We start from the raw sequence: 19,391 nt of genomic DNA, 5'->3' as shown, positions 1-19,391 counted from the left end.
GTTTAATGTATTATGGCAACATTATGATATGAAAAACCTGTTTCTTGCTTCAGTTGTCTGATAGTATAAAACAGGCTTCTGGGCAAAGAAAGAAAATTTCCCTTCCTGTCTCTGAGAATTACTGAAAAATAAATCCACATGCCGTGAATGGGTACAATATGCTGTACAATTTAATGATACCTTAATGGCTCTTTATTGGTGCATGGATTGTTCATTTGTATATGTGTATTTATCTTTAAGATGTACTAAATTTGAATGGAAGAAGGTGTGGTTACTGAAAAGTAAAGAATAGGCATGATCTCAATTTTGAGAACTGGTCTCCTGTAAAGCTCTGTATCAAAATAATTTTGTGTTGTGCAAGTCAAATATTTCACTAACAGGTAATTGATAAACATATTTTAATTCTTCCAGTTTTCCTGAAATGAAGAATAGTATGGGAAAGAGGAGAATAATCTGGGAACTACTTTCAACTTCCTAATGCTCATATGAGAATCATTGATAAGCCAATCAAGAAATTGGCTTGTTGTGAGGAGTATTGCAAAGCAAAGGTGGTGTCCTTCTGTAAGCTATGTTGCCAAGGTAATTTTTGAGAATACCACGGGAAATTCATGTGTTATAGCAAGCAACAGAAGTAAGTTTTATGTATGCCTTGGCAAGGCTGCTGTTCTTCCCCTTCCCCACTTTTTTTGTCTGTTTCCAACTTTGTCATAAAAGTATCCAGTGCTTTTCTTTTATCCTTAACAGGATAGCAGATGGCCTTGAAGGCATTGGGTTGTCATTGGGTACCCTGTCCTATGTGGGCAGTGAGTTTGTATTCCTGTGATGGGGAAGGGTTCTCGTGGGAAGTCTCCTATAAAAAAAGCATGGTTTGTGACTCTGAGAAATCGGCATGCTTTCTCCACATATCTGCAGAGATTGATAGTGGCTTGTACTGTTGCATTGGAGAGAAGTTTCTCTTGGTGGCTGTAGACAAGTGCCCTTCTGTTAAAGTGAGAAAGAGAGCATTTGCAACTCTACAATACTGCTGTGTTTCATATACTGCTTCATATATAACTAAGCACCAAGTTCCTTCCAAGTAGGATAATGTCACCTTTCCTTATGTTACTGTGCTAGTATAGTATCTCTTTGGCATGAATAGCTAAGGTCCAGGTAAAGCACATTCCTTGTTCCTTCTGATGAATGCAGTTTCAAATCGTGGCTTCTCTTTAACAGCTAGTCTTAAAACCCACAACAGCTTTTCCAGTGTATTAATTCTAGGCAGATAGTAATGAAAACTGAACTGTAAATGATGACCTGGATGTGACTGGTGTTTTTGAAGTATGATTCTCCCTGCATTGTGCTATGTGTGCTATAGAAAGGGCTGTTAAACCCCTGAGGTCCCAAGAAACCAGCTTTATTAAAGTACCAGAAATCAAAGAATTTACAAAAATAATCCTATTTTCTCTTTGATATACCTAGTGATTGTGTTTTGAGCCAGTGATGTCCTAATTTTTCATCACCTGTGGACAAAAGTGTCAGAAGAAGTTATATGCTTTGTATTCTATCTGATAATAAGGTCACTAATCCTATATCAATCCAAGTCATAGAAAATCCAAACGAGAAAACTAACTCTATGTTGGAAGTGAAACAAAAAGTGTAAATAAGTTCACACAGTGTTAAAGGAGCAAACATCTTGCAGCTAATGATGAAAGTCTTTGTAGATGAGATAGCTGGTCTTTAAATGTCCTCAGCTGGTTGTGTGTGTTAACGTGTTAAACTTACAAGCAAGCAGTTTGCCAGAAGTCTTATTAATGGGAATAATGGTTTACATCAAAGTTGTTCAGAATCTAAATGTAATGAAACAGCCAGAATTGCTTGCTTTAAACTGAATAATTGATGTGGTCCTGTCGTGGCATTCTAAGATTCCACTTGAGCACAAGCAAGTCTTTTTGTCATAGAAAGTGCCACTCAGCCTACAGCTACAGCACAACGGACAAGTCTAGGATTGAGCCCAGGGCAATTTGTCTTCCCTTGGATCTGAGGGCTCAGTGAGGTTTCTGGTTTTAAATACTTTCTGGTGCTTCTTTTTTTTTTTTTTTTCTTTTTTTTTGAGTGTCTGGTTGTTACTACAGTAGGAAGCATCTGTAATACAAGGCCTGCTCATGATGTGTTTGTAAAGATGTGGTTCCTTACTGTCAGAGAGTTTGTTTGTTTGTTTGGGAGAGTTATGTTCATAGCTTCTTAGATCATATATTGTCCTGTTATGAACAGCAACTCCTTCAGTGGCTTCTTAATTTAGAATAGGTAGAGTTTTCCTCTGTAATTTCATGAATTTCTAATAAAAGCAACTTCAGCAGAAGTTTTTTTGTGGTTTTATTGCTTTTTGTTCATAAAATCATTGTGAAGAGGATAGTGTTTGCAAAATTTTTGAGTCAATACTTCAGGATTAATGTTAAATGTTAAGGATATTCCAGCTCAGCAATGTTGGCACTGATGTCTACATGAGAATCACAGTCATAGAATCATTCAGTTTGGAAAAGACCTTGAAGATTGAGTCTAACGATAAATTATTTTGCTTTCTATTAATATGCATTATTTGATTTTGATATTGGTAAGATTAGTAAAAAAGACTTGACTCAAGTTAGTTTGCCACACCTGGAAGATACATGATTATCTATCTGAAAGTTTTTTTTTTTGGGGGGGGGGGGAGGAGAGTGAGGGAGGGGAGAGGATAAAGTTTAGCTGTGGAATGTAATGCTGCTTTAAAGTGTCAATAGGTACACAGAGCTGTTAAGAAAATTATTATTTAAAGAAAAGGGGTGAGTTTCAGGAAACCGCTGATGAACTCTGTCTTCCACCACCCTCTTCCTTCATCTGTCTTCTCACAAAGAGATGGGCTGTCAATGCTACTAATGACATCTTTCAAACCTGCATGCCTGTCTTTGTCTCTTCAGTTCTTCTAAAGTTTTTACAAATGTGGGATTACCTTGCAAATTCAAAGCAAGACCCAGAGCAGAAGTGAATCCTGATGACACAGTGGTTCCAGAAGTTTGAACTGTGGTATAATTGTGCAATGTGTTCATGATGATACTGTGAATGTAAGTTATGATGCATGTTTGTGAATGTAAGTTGCTAATAATATTACATTGTTACAAAAAACCACAGTTACGTTATGGAATTAGTCAAAAGTGGAAATAAGCTTCAAATACACAGAATAAACTTCAGGCTGCTTTCATTGTTGCATTTCCTAAACATTAAGTGTATATGTATTGCAGTCTTTTCAGCAACTTTTTGTTTAACATCCTTCTACAGGGGATTGCTACTCGAGTCTGCAGCTTTATAATTTTCTTCAGTAGAAAAGGCTGAAAGAACCATAAGAATATAGGGAATGATGGTAGTGCTCTGTACTATTGTACAATAGCTTCCTTTCTGAGGTCATCAAAATTTCATGTTTTTTTCCCGTTGTGGTGCGTGTAAAACTAAATTTAATGTGTTTAAGCATCATGAGCTCAGTGGTCTGAAGAAAGTTATCTTCCCCTCATACATCTGATTAAGTTGTCCGTGAGTGCAAACTTGGGGTTAATAACAGCATCAGCAAATACAAGTGGTTTCTGAAGTGAACGGTTTTCAGGTTCCCCCTAGTGTCCTGGTATGAATGCTGTAATTTTAAACTAAGTGGTTCAGTCTCCCTTTAAAGGGAGAGCTTCCTTTTGGCACAGTTTCTCTGTCCCAGTGACAAAAGGATGTGTTACCCTTTCTTTGAGTCCCTGTCAATGCACAGGGGCCTCAGACAACAAAAATAGTTTTCAGTAGACAGTTGGCCTGGTTATAAATATTTTAAAATGGCCATTTATTTGTTTCTTTATGCTTGAATGATTTTGCTTTATGTTTTTTCCTACTTCTGCTAGTGTTGATTTAATAACAATGGAAACTGATTCAAATTTTGAAGACAGATCTTTTGGAAACCTCGTTTTTTGGGGAAGTCTGTAAAAGGTTGTTAAAATCAGATATGTAATTATTATTTCTAGTTAATTACATTTCAATCAAAAGCTCTGAAATTGATGTTAAGATAGCCAAAAGCTATGATGTCATATTCCCCTAAATAGAAGACTTTAGTAAAATTTCAACAAAAAAGTATGATTTTCTACTGAAGTTGAGAGCCTTATTGTTTTTCAGATACAATCTTGTTGGATGACGTTAGCATGTAGTATAAGCCAGTTTGACTCCGTTCTGTATTTAGGACGTTTTAACAGGGTGCTGTTTGGTGACACTTTTCCAGCCTGGTTTACAGGTTGATTTTTTTTTTTTTTTTTTTTTTTTTTTCTTCCTGTAGAGTCAGAAATGTGAGAATAATAGCAAATAATTTGGTGGACAGGTTAATTTCTTTGTGTGTGCCCTGACTTAATTGAAGTAACATTTGGAAAAAGGGATGGATATGCTTATAATATACATATGATCTAGGCAAATGAAAGTTTTAACATTAGAAACATGGGGAGTTTCCTAGAGGGACAAGTGCATTCAAGTTTTTCCTATTTAAATATTTCTTTACATTTTGCTTTTATCTGTAGACGGAAAAGCTTCAATATTACAGTTCTTGACTGTTGTTTCTGACGTATCTTGTATTTCATTTTTCAAATTCTTTCTTGTATCAGCTTGAGGTAGAAAACAGTCTTTTGGGATCATGAACTGAGGAAAGCTTGGTTTGCTTGCCAAAGCCTTCTAGTGAAAGTGTTCTTCACCTCAGAAATAAAACGGTCAAGATTTTTAAATTTCCATTAATACATATGTAATTAAGATATCCCATTGCAGATATAATAACATGTCCCCAGGGCTGTAAGCTGTAGTTGTTCCTATTTTATATGTCACAGTAAAAGCAAATGTTGAATTCTGTGTAAATGGCTGTGTAACGTTTGTTAGCATTAGAAAGACCTACTTACTCTGGAGGCTCTGTTTCTAAATCACTGGAAATGTCATGCAGTTTTATTCCCCTTATTGTCTATTTTCCCTTGTCTGATGTTTGTAGAAAACTCAATTGGCTGCCAGATTCAGTTGCCATTGATTAGATCAACTCCTGCATTTTTTTCCCCAGTATTTAAAGGTTCCCTACTAGTTAGAAAATCCTGAATTACAAATGATAACATGAAATTCTTGCAGGCGTCGGATGTAGTGTATTGAATTCATATTGCTGGAAGGTCTTCTGCTTAGGTCTCCAGTCTAGATGATGTATTTTATATGTTTGTCTTAATGTTTGGTTTAGTGTGTATTTGACTTAGTATTTTAGTTTTCCATCTGTTAATGGGATCAGTTGTGTTTGTGAGGGCATCTTAAAGCTTTTGAATCTTCTTTTCAAGTTAAGGCAGAGAATGCAGGAGGAGAGTTTGTATCTAGGGGCATGACTTGATGCTTCGAAGCCAGCTGGTGAAAATTGCTATACTTGCATCTCAAGGAGCATAGATCTGGTGTAATCTTACTCTGCAAGTTCAAATTTGCCTTACAAGAAAGTCGTGGCAGCAGAATTTTTATGCAAGGCTAGATAATTTTCTGTCTTCCATAAGTTAATATGAAAGGCAAAAGCCCATCTAAATTCCTAGTTGTGCATACTCTAATTTCACTTAAAATCAGTCTTTCCTTGAGCTTGTACTTGTGCTGTTGGAAGGCATTGTACAGCTTAAGCTGAATGGAACTGTGGTCTGACTGTGGCTGTGTCCCTTCAGTGAGCCATCTGAAGGATCTTGCGCTGGCTTCTGGAAGTTTGAAGTTGACAGGTTTTTGTCTAGCAACGTCTTCCCTTATAAAGGCTATTTCAGCCTTTAAAGATACTCTGTTTTGCTTCAGAATGGAAGAATTTTGGCAAGTAAGTGCATGTCTTAAGATATGGCTTCACGCTGAGGCTGAGCTGGATTGAGTAGTTCCTGGTCTCTGAAGGGGATGTGTCATTCTTCCTTTGTCTTGTCTCCTTTCCCGTAAACTGATTCAACTTGTGAAGCTGGCAAAAAAAAAAAAACCACCAACAACAAAGAAACCCCAAACAAACCTCACAAAAACACCTGGTGAACCAAAACAAAACAGTCATTTGGAAAACCAACCCTGACATCTGAATTAAATATTTACTCTATGACCGGGGAAACATCAGATCTAATGTAAGGCAGGAATGTTATAATGTCTAGTCGAACTATTGTGAGAAGAAGAGAAAGTGGTATGTGCATGGTATCTCTCCATTCTCCAAGCAGTTATACTAAAGCTGAGATTCCAATTGCAGTGGTCATGAGCAGACTCGGAGTTTTACTTCCTTTTCTCTTTGCTTCCTGAGGATCTGCTGTCAGGGAAAGCAAGCCTTTCCTCCACTTATACTTCAAATAATGTCATTACATACCAGATAAAATTACCTGCCCCGTATTATGCTGCTTCATATCTGGACTCACCAGCTGTTCACTTCTGTGCCATGTATTATTCTAGGAGATGAATGTTTAATATTTCTACAAGTGATTGTAGAGCATTTAAGTATGCCCTTGGTTAGGTGGCCATAATAGTCTTGAAACAGCCCTGGTTTATAGTTCTTCTGAACATGCAAGGTGATCCAAGACTTTTGTAGGATAAAAAATTAGAATATCTCTCAAAAATGGTGCCAAAATGCCTAGAGATGAATTTAGGTAAAGGCAAGCAATAGAGATCTGTTGTAGAGCAGCTTTGAATTTAGAGAGCATCCTCATTCTTTTGCCAAAAAACCTACCTCAAAACCCAACAGCAAAACCCCCCCCCCCCCCCATCCCCTAGCCTAACTCAATGCCATTTGCATGGTGACCTCATGTTTATGACTGTTACAGTAAAATTCTTGGTAGTCTTCCTTTTGAATGCAGTGAATTTCTTAAATCTGTCTCTACTGAGGAATGTTTTAGAGTCCAGAAATAAGTACTCTAAAAATTTCACATTTTTCAGTATGTCCAGATCAGAACTGCAGGGTAATTAATGAAGTAGCCTGTACAATAGAGTACATAGTAATCTTGCTGTTGATGACAATTCAGATTATAAATATCACTGGTATCCTCTCTAGAGAGTAAGTATGCAGCTCAGAATGATGTATAATTGTGTAACATCAGGAGGGCTCGAAGTAGAGATCTGCCTCATGCTTGCTGACGGTGTCTCTGTGGCTCGTGACAGCTGTCCTGCAATGTGCTGAGAAACTTTGCTTACTACTGGAGCAACACACCAGAGAATATTTGCACAGAACACATCTATCTTTTGTTTTTTTTTTTTCTTCTTCCTCTTCCCCCTCCCTCTTTTCTTCTTTCTTTATTTTTTTTTTTTGTCTGGAAACACTCAGCTGCAATTGTATGTCCCAATACAAAGTGAGGCAAGCTGAAGTAGCCCATGCAGATGTACCTCTTGGGAGCTAGCTGTTATGCGGAGATTGTATCTGTAAAATACTTGTAGGCAGTCAAACTCTTGATTTTTATGGATGTGTTTAATTCATTAAATGATGAACCACTGCCTGTGAAGGTTTCTGTGTTCCTTTGCTAAGGAAATAACATCTGGCCACATCTGGAGTACTGTGTCCAGTTCTAGGCTCTTCAGTACAAGAAAGACAAGTTGCTACTGGGGAGGGTCCAGCAGACAAGGATGATCAGGGGTCTGAAGCATCTCTCTTACGAGGAGAGGCTGCAGGAGCTGGGCCTGTTTGGTCTGGAGAAGAGCAGACCGAGAGGCGATCTCATTAATGTATGTAAATATCTCAAAGGTGGGTGCCAGACTCTTCAGTGGTGCCCAGTGACAGGATGAGGAGCAGTGGCCGTAAACTAAAACAGAAGTTTTGCCTCAACATGAGGAAGAAATTCTCTGCGCTGAGGGTGACAGAGCCCTGGAACAGGCTGCCCAGGGGGGTTGTGGAGTCTCCCTCTCTGGAGACATTCAACACCCACCTGGACACATTCCTGTGTAACCTGCTCTGGGTGGCCCTGCCTTGGCAGAGGGGTAGGACTAAATGATCTCCAGACTTCAATTCTAACCTTAATGATTCTGTGATGTCCTTAGAGGACTGGCTCAGATTTGTGTGTAATAGAACACCTGTAGGAAGTGGCTCTTCTTAATATGAGTCAGTAGGTTCCCATTTAAAAAGCTGAACAAGACCATCTGTAGTGGTGTCTGTCATACTAACAGACAGCTTGTCATACAACTTGCTCCGACATGCTGCCCTATAATATTGCTTCCCCTCCTGACTTTCCCGTGACCTGGCTCCCTCCTCCCCTCTCCAAAATAAAGTCTCTTTTAGCAGTGTTGTCTTACTGTCTCATGGGTATTTCTTGGGTTTTATGCTCTTTTTTAAAGTGAGGTGCTTCGAGTTTGATGCTCTCCTTTCAGATACATGATGAAACATGGTAGTGAGCTGGATTGGATTTTTTGAGCTACAGCATTAGAAAAGATCATCATGTTCATTTTGTATAATTTGTTCATTCAAGGAAGGGTTAAGTTTAGATTATGGATGTAGCTCGAACACCCTCCTAACCCATCTCCCAGGATTTTAATTACCAGTACAAATCTCATGCCAGATCTACCAATTTACAGGGCTAGATGTGAGGGAATGTCAGTTGTCCTGCGTTTAGCAGCAGCAGTCTAGCTACTGCTACTAGCAGTTTAGCTGCTGCTAAACCCAGGACATCAGTATGGCCTCTTTGCAAGCAAACGAGTGCTCAGTTTCCTTCTGCTGTCTGTCTAGGTTTGATAGCTCTGGTCTTAAGCTCATGGTAAATCCTGTTGAGAGCATGGTTCTGCTCACTGTAGCCACTTAAGGAGAAATGTACTTGTGTTCTGCCATCTCAGAATAGCAGATTAAACACAGCTCTGCCTGCTGGAGACTCTGCAGACCCTGCAGGAAGGCAGTTTTCTGCCATACTTCATGATAGACTTGGATTGTAATAGCACTCTCATTTGTGGCTCAAAAAATATATGCAGCTTGTTGGTGTCTTAAGGCTGGTGTTGCTGTAAGATGTGATGGGGGATATTTTTACGGATTGATCTCGAAACTAGTCATAACAAGTGCTGTGAAAACTACTCTTCTAATCCATTGTTAACATTTCTGCATTCTTCCCCATGGTTAACAGAGGTTTCGGAATTAGTTCAATTTAGTTGTTTTTGAGGGAATTTTTAATGGAAGCCTGTATTGCATACAGGGAAATCATGGACTTTATATTGCTTCTGTGAAAAGATTAAAAGTTCTGCAAAGAGCAAACAGCTCAGATGAAATCCTTCTTTTCTGTCTGGAGAATATATACATATTTTTTGGACCTGTCTTTCAAAGAAAGTACTTTTATAACCAGAGGTAAGCTCAGAAAAGTGGAACTGGAAGAGGTATAAAGGTGAAAATTAAGAAGGAATGATTGATGGAAAAAGTTTATGTTTCATAGTAGCTACTTATATTTCTGTTTCTTCTTAAAACCCCTGAAAATCCTTTATAAACTTCATAAGGATGCTTTTGCAGCATGAAGCATATGGTTGAAATACTGCTGCAGTACAAATAGTTTTGCTCCAGGTTCTCAGTGTTGTCACTGAACATGTTCAAGAATGTGATAATTTTGAATATATTTGCCTACAGTTTGTTTTAGAATATTTGCGTAGCTAAGCATGTTGAGGCAGTTACAGTTTGAAGTTGTTGTGGTGTTCTTCATCTAATGTGAAGCATTTGCCTGATATTTATTCTTTAATTCTTGGGTAAGAGCAGACACTTATCCACAAAGTATTTTGGTGTGGGACTTAAAAGACAAAAGCTTCCATCTGTTTGAAAAACAACTTGTTTAGATTTTAAATATTGGGTTTTATAGCTTGGCTTTACATGGGCGTGTTCTTTGCTTTCTATTTTTTTTTCTTTAAATGAATAAAGCTTCCATGCTTACAATGAAAAACCTGTGGGTTTTTTATTTGGTTGACTACAGACTAGAAAGAGGTTTCAGTAAATCGCTTCAGAGCGGTTTATTAAGTTTCTAAACCAAGTAAATATTCTTTCCAAAATGTACCAAAATAAAATAAGCAAAGGTGTGATTCTCAGCCTCCCCCTCCCACCCTGCATCCCCTCCAATACCAAAGGAATAGGCAGCCCTGCTTCCCTTTTCACCACCCTGCCTGCCTCAAGCTAAACAAACCAAATTCTAGATGCTGAAGTACTTCTAGTGCAGATTTAGACGAAGGACAACTGCATTCAAGTGTGGGAGAGCCAGCACAACACAATTCAGCATAGGTGTTTGGGTATTCATCTGAGTAGCTGAAGAACTGTATGAGGAAAAGAATAGGTTTGGTTTAGCATGCTCAGTTGAGAAGAGGGCACTGAGATAGGATTTCTGATACAGTTTAACTGTTCTTCCTGTGTGAGTCAGTTTACTGTCATTTATGGAAAGCAACAGAGAGGCCTTCAATAGTTTGGAAGTGAAAAGATTCACAGGCGTGTAAGAGTGAAAGTCTGTTTTCAGAATGGGAACAAACTACTTTTAAATTCTTATCAGCACCGGCTGAGAATACTTGTATTACACTTGGAGAATTTTCTAAACTGAGAGAGGCAGTGATGGGAGCTCAGTGTAGTCTTCCGATTTCTGAACTGCTAGGTGGTAAATACCATCTTTACAGTGCATTTCTTTGGCTGGTGGTGCTTATCTTGAGTTTGTGACCAGGATGTTACTTGCCTTGTTGGCTGGGGTGGCACCAGTCCAGCTTTGTTACTTCTTGGATGATGAGAACTCTAGTATGACTGAAAGAATGAAAAAGATCAAGGAAGGAAGGCAGTGTCATGTCATGAAGGTTAAGTTACGCATAATGCCTTAAAGAACCATGTTTTCTATGTGTTATTTGATGGGAGAAGGAGGTTAGGGTAAGTCAGTGATGAAGAAAAGCTCTGAATCTGATCTGCTAGAGTGGAGGTTGCGTTGCATTTTTGTAAGGCTGGCTTAAGGAAAGAAATATAGCTACTCGTATTGTGCCTGAAACAGGGAGTAATCATACTCTGGAAGGAGACATGTAATGAATTTTAGCTAACAGCGTGCCATTTTTTATCTCAACAGCAGGGGGGGAAGAGGATTTTTTAGGAAGCTCTGATTTATTTTGATAAACAAGAAGGTACGGCTTTTGTAGGGAGAAAAAGAAAAAAAACCAACACCAAAACCAAAATTGCTTTGGAATGAGTGTTCAGTGAAAGGTCAATAATACAGCTGTAAACCAACTTAGCAGATATTTGACATCTGGGTTGTTCTGTTCTGGGACCCAAAGTGCAAATGTGCTTTCATTTTGTAGTGCTAATGAAGTCTTGGATCAGAGCAAAAATTATGACCTTGGAGCTCTTCTTAGCTGCTGTTGATGCAGAAAGTGTTGTGTGGAGCTCTGTTTCACTCCTTTTTTGGAATTGTCAGAGCTGCAATTGAAAGCTTGCTGTCTTGCCCATTCTGCTTTTGAACGACCCTGAGGTAGCTGCAGTCTGTGCCCTGGGAGATGAGACTCACAAGGGAGCGATTGGCTGTGGGGCTGGGGAGCAATTTCCTGGAGTGCATCTGTGTCAAGCAGAGTGAGCTAAGGCAGTCATGTATGCGCAGTCTCTGATCTCATGGGAGGTTCATTACGGGGCCTTGTACAAGGACATACTCCGCTTCTGCACATCAGCATGGAAGAAGCTCATCCAGGGAAGAAAATGCAACCTGTACGTAGACAGCAGCTATATAACTTGATAATGGTTTGAATGTGCTTTTCTGCAAGTGGTATGTAGCAGCTGTATCTCAGAATGGTGTGCTACCTTAGACTCAGTGGTTGTGGGAAGAAATCTTTGAAAGATTTGGGGATAGAAATAATACTTGAAGTAGAGATTTCTGTATTAGGGAAGATATTTTCTGCATCGCAAGAATTGCTTAATCATAGTAACTGGCTTAATTCAGAAAGGAAGTGTGCTTTTACAGTTGTGAGAGTATAATAGTAGATTTGCAGCATGTTTCAGTGTTTGCTGCTGTTGTGCTGCTGTTGTTCTTTTCCTCTGATGTGTGTGTGGTTTTTTGTTGTCTGCTCTGCTTTCCCCTATTTTGAGTCATCTTTTCTTAATTTAAAGGTTATTAAATGTGGCTTTCAGTAATTTTGTGCAGGTACAGCAGAGAATTTTCTGGTAAAGATTCTTGAAATAGCATATTCATTGTTCCTTCTGACAAAAATGAACTTGATGAGCTATGTAACTGAGATAAAATGATCACAGAGGCAGTGTTTTCTTCAAACGTCAGTAGCATAGCTGCAAAACTATGGGGATTTGTATAGTGAAGGAGTGAACTTTGGTGTCAGCGTTACAAGCTGTTTAGCTCTTGTACAGGCTAGTCTTTATCGCTGCTGTTTAACTGCAGTGCAGTGTGTAAGAGGGATTACTACTTTAGAGTTCCTTGGAAACTAAAATCTATTGGATGGAATTTTCCTATGCTATAGAGTTTTGAAGACCTCTAGATTGGATTATATGAATTTTTTAAGATGACCACTTAATTTTTCTATTATCTTGTGTGAATGTAAGAAGTAAGAGTTTCATTTAGACATGTTAAAATACATGTGAATGCAGTGGTCTTGTTTGTTAGGGTCTCTGTAATGCAGTGATCAGTTTTTGATTTTCATTGTGCTCTGGACACAGAACCCATTGGTCACGCCTAGAAGACTAGGCAAAAGTCCGAGGTGACTAGTTATAAAGATTCCTCTACTGCTTTTCTATCTGTAATTCTAGAAATCAAAGTGAATGGAGCTATGAATTTGTTGAATGAAATTTAGTCTGTGAGGCAGTGATAAAATGCAACTTCGTAAAATGACTACTATAATGTTAGATATGGAACCTGATCTCATGTGTCAGATTGATGAGATTATTTGCTAAATTTATGCAGGTGGTAGATTTTCTGGCTTGCCAAACACTCAGATTGAATTCAGACAGGCTTCTAATTTTAAACAAATATTCTCTTGCATTTTAGTAATGCCTTAATATAAATCAAGGTATTCCTTTTTCTCGTGTCTGTTCTAATTCATTGTTTTTGGACAGATTTCTACGGTGTGCTGTAGTTGGCAGCCAGTCACTAGTGTGACCACTCTATTGTTAGTGTTTATGCTTCCTCCTCTTCCTGACTTTTTTTCCCAATTTTATTTTGTGTTCTGATTAACACAAGCACTTTGTGTGTACTGACCAAGGACTAGTGTCCGAGTTGTATGGAACATGGGTTAACTTGCAGGTTTTGGTGCTCACTGAGACAGTGGCCTGCTAGAACCACTGAAATAAAGTTTTTTATAAATATTAGATATTCAACTGTGCAATAAACAAAATGTGAACGTGTTTAGAACTACTTTTTTCCCCAAATTCTGGTATGGTGTTTTTTGTGTGTGTGGGCATTTTTTCTTTCTTTTTTTTTTTTTTTTAAAGTAACACACATACGTGTCTGTCTTCACTGTCCTCCACATACAGTTTTGGAAAAGTAAAAGTAAAATACAACTTCCGGACAGTCCTATGGAAGTCTGTGTTGTCTATTGGACATACTTGTCCAAGCAAGGTTTGTATAGCTCTTCTGGCTTTTTGGTTTGGTGTGTTTTTTTTTTTTTTTGTTGTTGTTTTTGTTTGGTAAGTCTTCTAGAAGCAGATTGGTCAGATGTATTTAGTAGGGTAAGTTGAGCAGTTAATTAGAGGATTAGTAGGCTAGAAAAACTTCTCTAAGTATTCCAAGCCTCTTTGATTACAACTATGGTGTTGCTGAAATCTAAGCATCAAACCTTCTTGTGAGGATCTGAGTATTGCTTTGATTAGGAGGAGTCTTCATTTACATGTGAGGATAGTTGTATAAATTAGTAATTGTATAACCACAGATGAGATTCACATGAAGGGGGGTGGTGACACCAAAACCTGTGAGCTGTACTACAGTCTGCTGCAGTGTGTGACCAGTACCCACTACTATGATAGCAGGGGGAAAAAGCTGCTGTTCCTGCGCAAATGAAACCATAGCAAACGCAAAGGGGAACCCATCAATATAGTATGCTTCCTAGTTTAAACCTGGCGAGTGTTCTGGTTGTGAATTATTAATAATTTTCATCCATATATATTTAGAGGCAAAGCTATCTAAAATTTGTATGCTGACGAAATGAGATGGTGCCCATTTATATTTGGTACATTTTTCCTTGGCTGTTAGGTTGATTGCTTGATTTAGAACTGGTAGTGTTTCATAACTTTGGCAACTTACGAAGATACAGTATTGCTGTGTAGACCAGTACTGTGCTCAAAGAATTTACTTCAAATGCATTTGTAGGATTGCTTGTGCAGTTCAGCTGAAGACTGTTCAATACCCTGAACAATCATAGAATGGTTTGGATTGAGAGGGACCTTGAAGATCATGTAGTTCCAATACCCTCGCTTACTACTGTTTAGAAAGAACTGTTGTGTTTTGTTGTTTTTTTTTTTCTTGTATCCTGGCTGTCCTTCCAGGAGGCAGCAACTGGAGATGCCTGCCCTCTTGCCCACCATAGGCTCATCTTACCTCCGGTTTAAAAGCAGAATCAGTCTGACAGAGAAGTAAAACAATATATTTAGAACTCACCAAGCGCTGCTATTGGCCATTCCTGCAGGTGAACCACGTGAAAAAGCACTTCCCAGTTTACTCACTCTTAGCTAAGTGTACTGAGTGCTCTGTATGGATATCAGTGGGTGTCATAGAGTGTAGACTTAGTGCTAATAATTGCCAGAGGTAGAATGATAACCGTTGAATTCTGCATAGAGTGTGACAGATGGCATTAATAAATACATTCATTTTCTGGTGTCTTTTCTTATGACTTCCAGGGCTGCTGTGTCACTGGTGGACTTGCAGTCCTACAAAATTAGGAGATTAACACTGGTCTTGCCTGAGATTTTTTTTTTAATTTTTATTTTTTTCATTAGATTATTGATGCCTATTAGCTTGCAGTTCTGAGAGACTGAATGGAAAAGAGGCTGTGTCTGCATTCTGTAAATCAGGGATATATTGTTTCCTGACTACATGGAGTATTGTGTGCTTGGAATAGTAATGCAGGTTTCTGAAACAAGCCTCGTGGGAAATGCTGTTGTGAAAATGAAACATGAATGACCCTACTGGTTCTTAATTAATCTGAACAATGTATTTCAGTAGCTGTGTGAGAATATAAATGGGTTTGTATCTATCTATAAAAAAATTAGTTTTAAAATATTTGTACATAAATACAAAACACTACCCCCCACCCCCTTGTTTAGGTTTGGTTGGTTGTGGGTTTCTTTCTCCTTTCGTTCCCGTCCCCCCCCCCGCCCCCCATCTACTTGAATAAGTGCTGCAGTGAAGGTTCTTTGTAGCATGAAAGTAGTAATGTAATGTTTTTTAGGGGGGATGGTGTTTTTTTTTTTTTTTGTTTGTGTCTTCTTTGTGCTCTGCTTGTTTACTCCCATGAACACTAGGGCTATCTCTTCTGGTGCTGCAGGTAGTGCCCAACTCTGTTGGGGAAGAACTTGGATCTGAGGGGATGTAAATGTGGCATACAAACATTGACTTAGCTAAATAATGGCTTTAAATGTTGAGTTAAAATTATTCTCAACATAATTACTGTATTCTACTTAGATTTCAGAGGTTTCTGGTTAACTATATCAGCCGTTTGTATGATCACTATCATTAGAATGAATTGATTGAGTTGCATTTCAAGTACCTTAAACATTTGTTGCTTGCAAGTTGTATCTCTTGAAAGTGTTTTTTCAGTAATGCTTTTTGGCAGTGTGCCCATCTGAAGTCTGGCATATGTATGTGACTGCGTAAGATTAGTTGAGTTGCGTGGTGAGAAGAGCTTGTACAGATGACAGTGGAAAGTTCCCTTTAAATTTAGTATTCTCTGCGTCATATTTGTGCCAGTCCACTAGGAGGTAACTAAGACGTGGTGCTGGAGGTGTTCTTGCAAACTTGAGTGCTTTCCTTAATGATGCATGCAGTTTAGGACTGACCTTTTTCCTAAATACTACTTATAAAAACATACAACTGTAATAGTGTGAGGTGTCCCTGCCCATGGCAGGGGGGTTGGAACTAGATGATCTTGAGGTCCTTTCCAACCCTAACTGTTCTATGATTCTATGAGTCTAATATTTTAGGTACAGAAACTGTATTATGCTAAGTGAAGACAAATACTTGAGAAGGTAAATAAAGCATAAACAATTTTTGAATACTTGTTTGTCTGCAATAAAAAGGGCATTACTCTTTTTCTCCTGGACTAAGACATTTGAAAATGGGAGGTAGCAAGAGGAGCTCTGATGGGATTCTGCTAGAGCAAAGAGTATTTGAAAGTCTTGTCTGGTCTGCAACAGTTGAAAAGGTGTTTTCATTTTCATGCAGGGCAAAGTCAGAAGGCTGATAAGACATGCTGTAGTATATGTAGGTACCTCTGGCTGAACAGGAGGGTTTTACTGGAAGGTTGTTTCTACACTATGTTTGTGAGTATCCACAAATCTGGTGTTAAGAAAAAGTATACTTGGTGTATTTTAATACAGTGTTCTAGGATGACGTTATTTATTTATTTATTTTTAATTTCCTTGAAGTACTCTGGATTTATTTTTATAAATTACCATCTCATTGTGGGAAAGCAAACCAAAGGCGAAGGTTTAATCTCTCCCTGGGGCACCTTGGTAGCTGCTTGTGTTGTTTTTTTCCCTACTTCATTGTTCTGTCTCTTGACTGAAAGGTTACATACGTTCCAAGTTAGTAATTTTATTTTGCCTCGTCTTCATCTGCTGCTTTTTGGGCATCTGTGGGATTATTGTACATCTAATTTCACATGAAATGGATGGTAATCAGCAGAGGAGTGTTTGCTCTAGGATGAATTCATTCTCTCTGCCTACAAAATGGAAGTTGATGAGTTTTAAACAATCCCATCTCTTTTTGTTTGTGTATGTAAAGATTCAGAAAGAAGAGATAACTAGAGTGGGAATGTGTTTTGATTCAGCAGCTGTGAATTCGACAGTTTTTTTTCTCTCACTTCTGTTCCTTAAAGTGGCATGGTAGTTCTATAATTACTGGGAACCAATGCCCTACAGACTTTATTTTTAGCAAGGAAAAAGTTGTAGCTTGGAATTAGTTTTATAGAGCATTTGAAAATTTTAGGGTTGTTTTTTTTTTTTTTTTAATGTCTAACTGGTGCCAGAAGTATCTTATAGTGGCATTAGCTATTGGCCTCACAAACAGCTGTGTTAAAATGATGCTTTGTGCTTTTCTAAACAAAGGCTGAAAGACTTTTTCTTCATGTATGATATTCGTGGTTGCTAATGGTTTATTCTTGGAGAAGTCTTTGCATACAGTTGAGTACTTTGAGATAGTGATAGAACAGTTTGCAAGGGCATGCATACCTTTCTGTAATCTAATCTCAAAAGACATGTTACTTTCACGTGATGTGGGTTTGAAGGCTGCTTCTATATGTGTAAGGTTGGCAAAGTACCGCTGTTACTGAAGCAAAGGGCGACAAATATTAATAACATGGTATAAGGCATACAGCAAGTAACAGTTTCAAGATGTAATTGAGAGATAAAAGTATTTTCTTGCATGCGTGTATGTCATTTTCTACCAGTATGTGGTAGTTTGTATAATCTGGGGAGAAACTTTGTTACTGCTTGAAGCCTGTATTTGGAAAGCTTCCAGGTGTCCTAGACGGAGATTGGGGAAGTTAGGTGCAGGATATTTCATCAATCTGGCTGTAACTATGGAGCTAATTGTGGAAGAGGTTTTAATAGCAGTTTTTGTAATATTAGAGGGTTTTATCCCTCATAAGACATTTAAAATGAAAATTTGTAGTACTTCACCTATTTTCATTTGGGTTTTTTTTTTTTATTTTTCTGGGAACATGCAGGATCTGTGTGTATATCTCTGAACTGGAGTGTAGCATGGTCACATAACTTTCCCCCTCATCTCAGTGACACAGAAATAGAAAGTAGGTGAGTGTGTGGTGGTGTTATGGCCTCACCAACGCAGTTAAATGTTTTGCTGAACTTATTTCAAACAAAAGATTGTTATCTGAGGCTTTTTAATAGTGCTCCTTGGAGATCTCTTTTTGCTATTGGGTTTATGCATGTGAAAAATATGTTTCCCAAGCTGTGCTGGAAAATCCATCTTCAGTAAAGATAAGAGCTAAGACTTACTTTGCAACTGTTTTTGATAACCATGCCAAAGATAGGGAAAGAGAGAGAGCAGATAGAGGCTAGATACATTATGAAGGCATCTTCTAGAGGGCTTTTTGGGGTGTAGGAGCCAAGAATGTACCCCCTGCCCCCACCTTCCACCTTATTACTGTGACGCTTTGAGAATTTCTGCCACTTCTTCATTAATAGATCCATCATTTGTATTCATTGTATTCACTAATTTGTTATTCTTCAAATAGATTCATTAATTGTAAGGTTTTGGCGGATTTGCCCTTCAGGTGCAGCTTTGGTTTAATCACCTGAATTATTTGATTGAAGCTGTCTGGAGTGTGCAGGAGTTCTAATTTTTCTAACATTCATGCAAGACTCCCCTTTCTGCTGTGTAACACCTTTCTTGAAAACACCATTCTTAGGGACACAGCTCAGAATCACCTTTTATTTAGAGGTTTATTTGGCTGTCTGCCACTGTTGTATCTTGCCTATTTACATAGGACTGCTGTTTTTATTTTTTTATGTGGTCTAACTGCTTTTATCTTTTTATTAACTGATATAGTTTTTTTTATGTGCCATTTTTCATCTTCATATTCTTTAACATACTTTCCTCAGTATTCAAACAAAGATAAGAATTTTCTTTGTGTATGTGCACACAATACAGTATAATAAATACCTATTTTATTAAGACCATTTTTTTTAACTTGTAGCTGTTATACACATATGTTGTTTCTCATCCTTGTCACTTCCCTGTGAGATGACCAACTTGTTCTATATATAAAGTATTGCATTATTGAATGATTCAAAGATCAAAGTTTAGGTGAATGTCAACACTATTGGGGGTCCCAGTCCCTATAAGACTCCTGATTTAGGCTTTTCTTTTTAACTTACAAAAACCACTGGCACAGATCCTGTGTTGATCAATGTAAATGTACCAGTGGACTGCTGCCAGAAGTGGTGATCAAACAGATTTATTTGTGGTGCATCCTAACTGTCATGTGGCCTCAAGAAAAGTCATTTTGGTGGACTGAGCTAATGGAAAACTGATTCCTGCAGAAAGCAGGGACAATATTCTTCAGCAGTGACACAGTTAGAGTAAAGCATTACCTGTAGTGTAACTACAGTATAGTCCTTTTGGAGAGCCTCCAGCCTTCTGCCAGGAGGCTGTAATTTGTGAGCTGTTACAAGTGGACTGTATTCTAAAGAATGCAGACATTTGAAGAAAGGCAACTTCAGTGTAGTTCCGATGTCAGTTCTGAGATGGATTTATGAGATTACTATTGCTCAG

The 19,391-nt window shown here is 38.2% G+C and overlaps 1 protein-coding gene across 8 annotated transcripts in view; it reads left to right on the top strand.

The window, feature by feature from the left end:
- The window catches only part of SLC4A7 (solute carrier family 4 member 7), an 84,915-nt gene that overhangs the window by 14,615 nt on the left and 50,909 nt on the right, over positions 1 to 19,391 (top strand). Inside the window, exon 1 of one of the 8 annotated variants that reach the window (XM_061464991.1) lies at positions 11,430 to 11,647. The exons of 1 other annotated variant lie outside the window; for it this stretch is intronic. In XM_061464991.1, the coding sequence (XP_061320975.1) occupies positions 11,555 to 11,647 (93 nt within the window). In that variant the 5' untranslated portion in view covers positions 11,430 to 11,554. Of the gene's footprint in view, positions 1 to 11,429; positions 11,648 to 11,686; positions 11,706 to 19,391 lie in introns of those variants that run through there. 6 more of the 8 variants (XM_061464989.1, XM_061464987.1, XM_061464994.1 and 3 more) reach the window with 6 other exon arrangements.

This window comes from Pezoporus flaviventris, unplaced genomic scaffold (genome assembly GCF_033815535.1).
Source record: "Pezoporus flaviventris isolate CSIRO_AGI_PZ_B2104156 unplaced genomic scaffold, CSIRO_AGI_Pfla_v1 ptg000037l, whole genome shotgun sequence".
Taxonomy (NCBI): domain Eukaryota; kingdom Metazoa; phylum Chordata; class Aves; order Psittaciformes; family Psittacidae; genus Pezoporus; species Pezoporus flaviventris.
The sequence above is the reverse complement of the archived record's forward strand: the minus strand, read 5'-3'. Positions and strand labels throughout refer to the sequence as shown.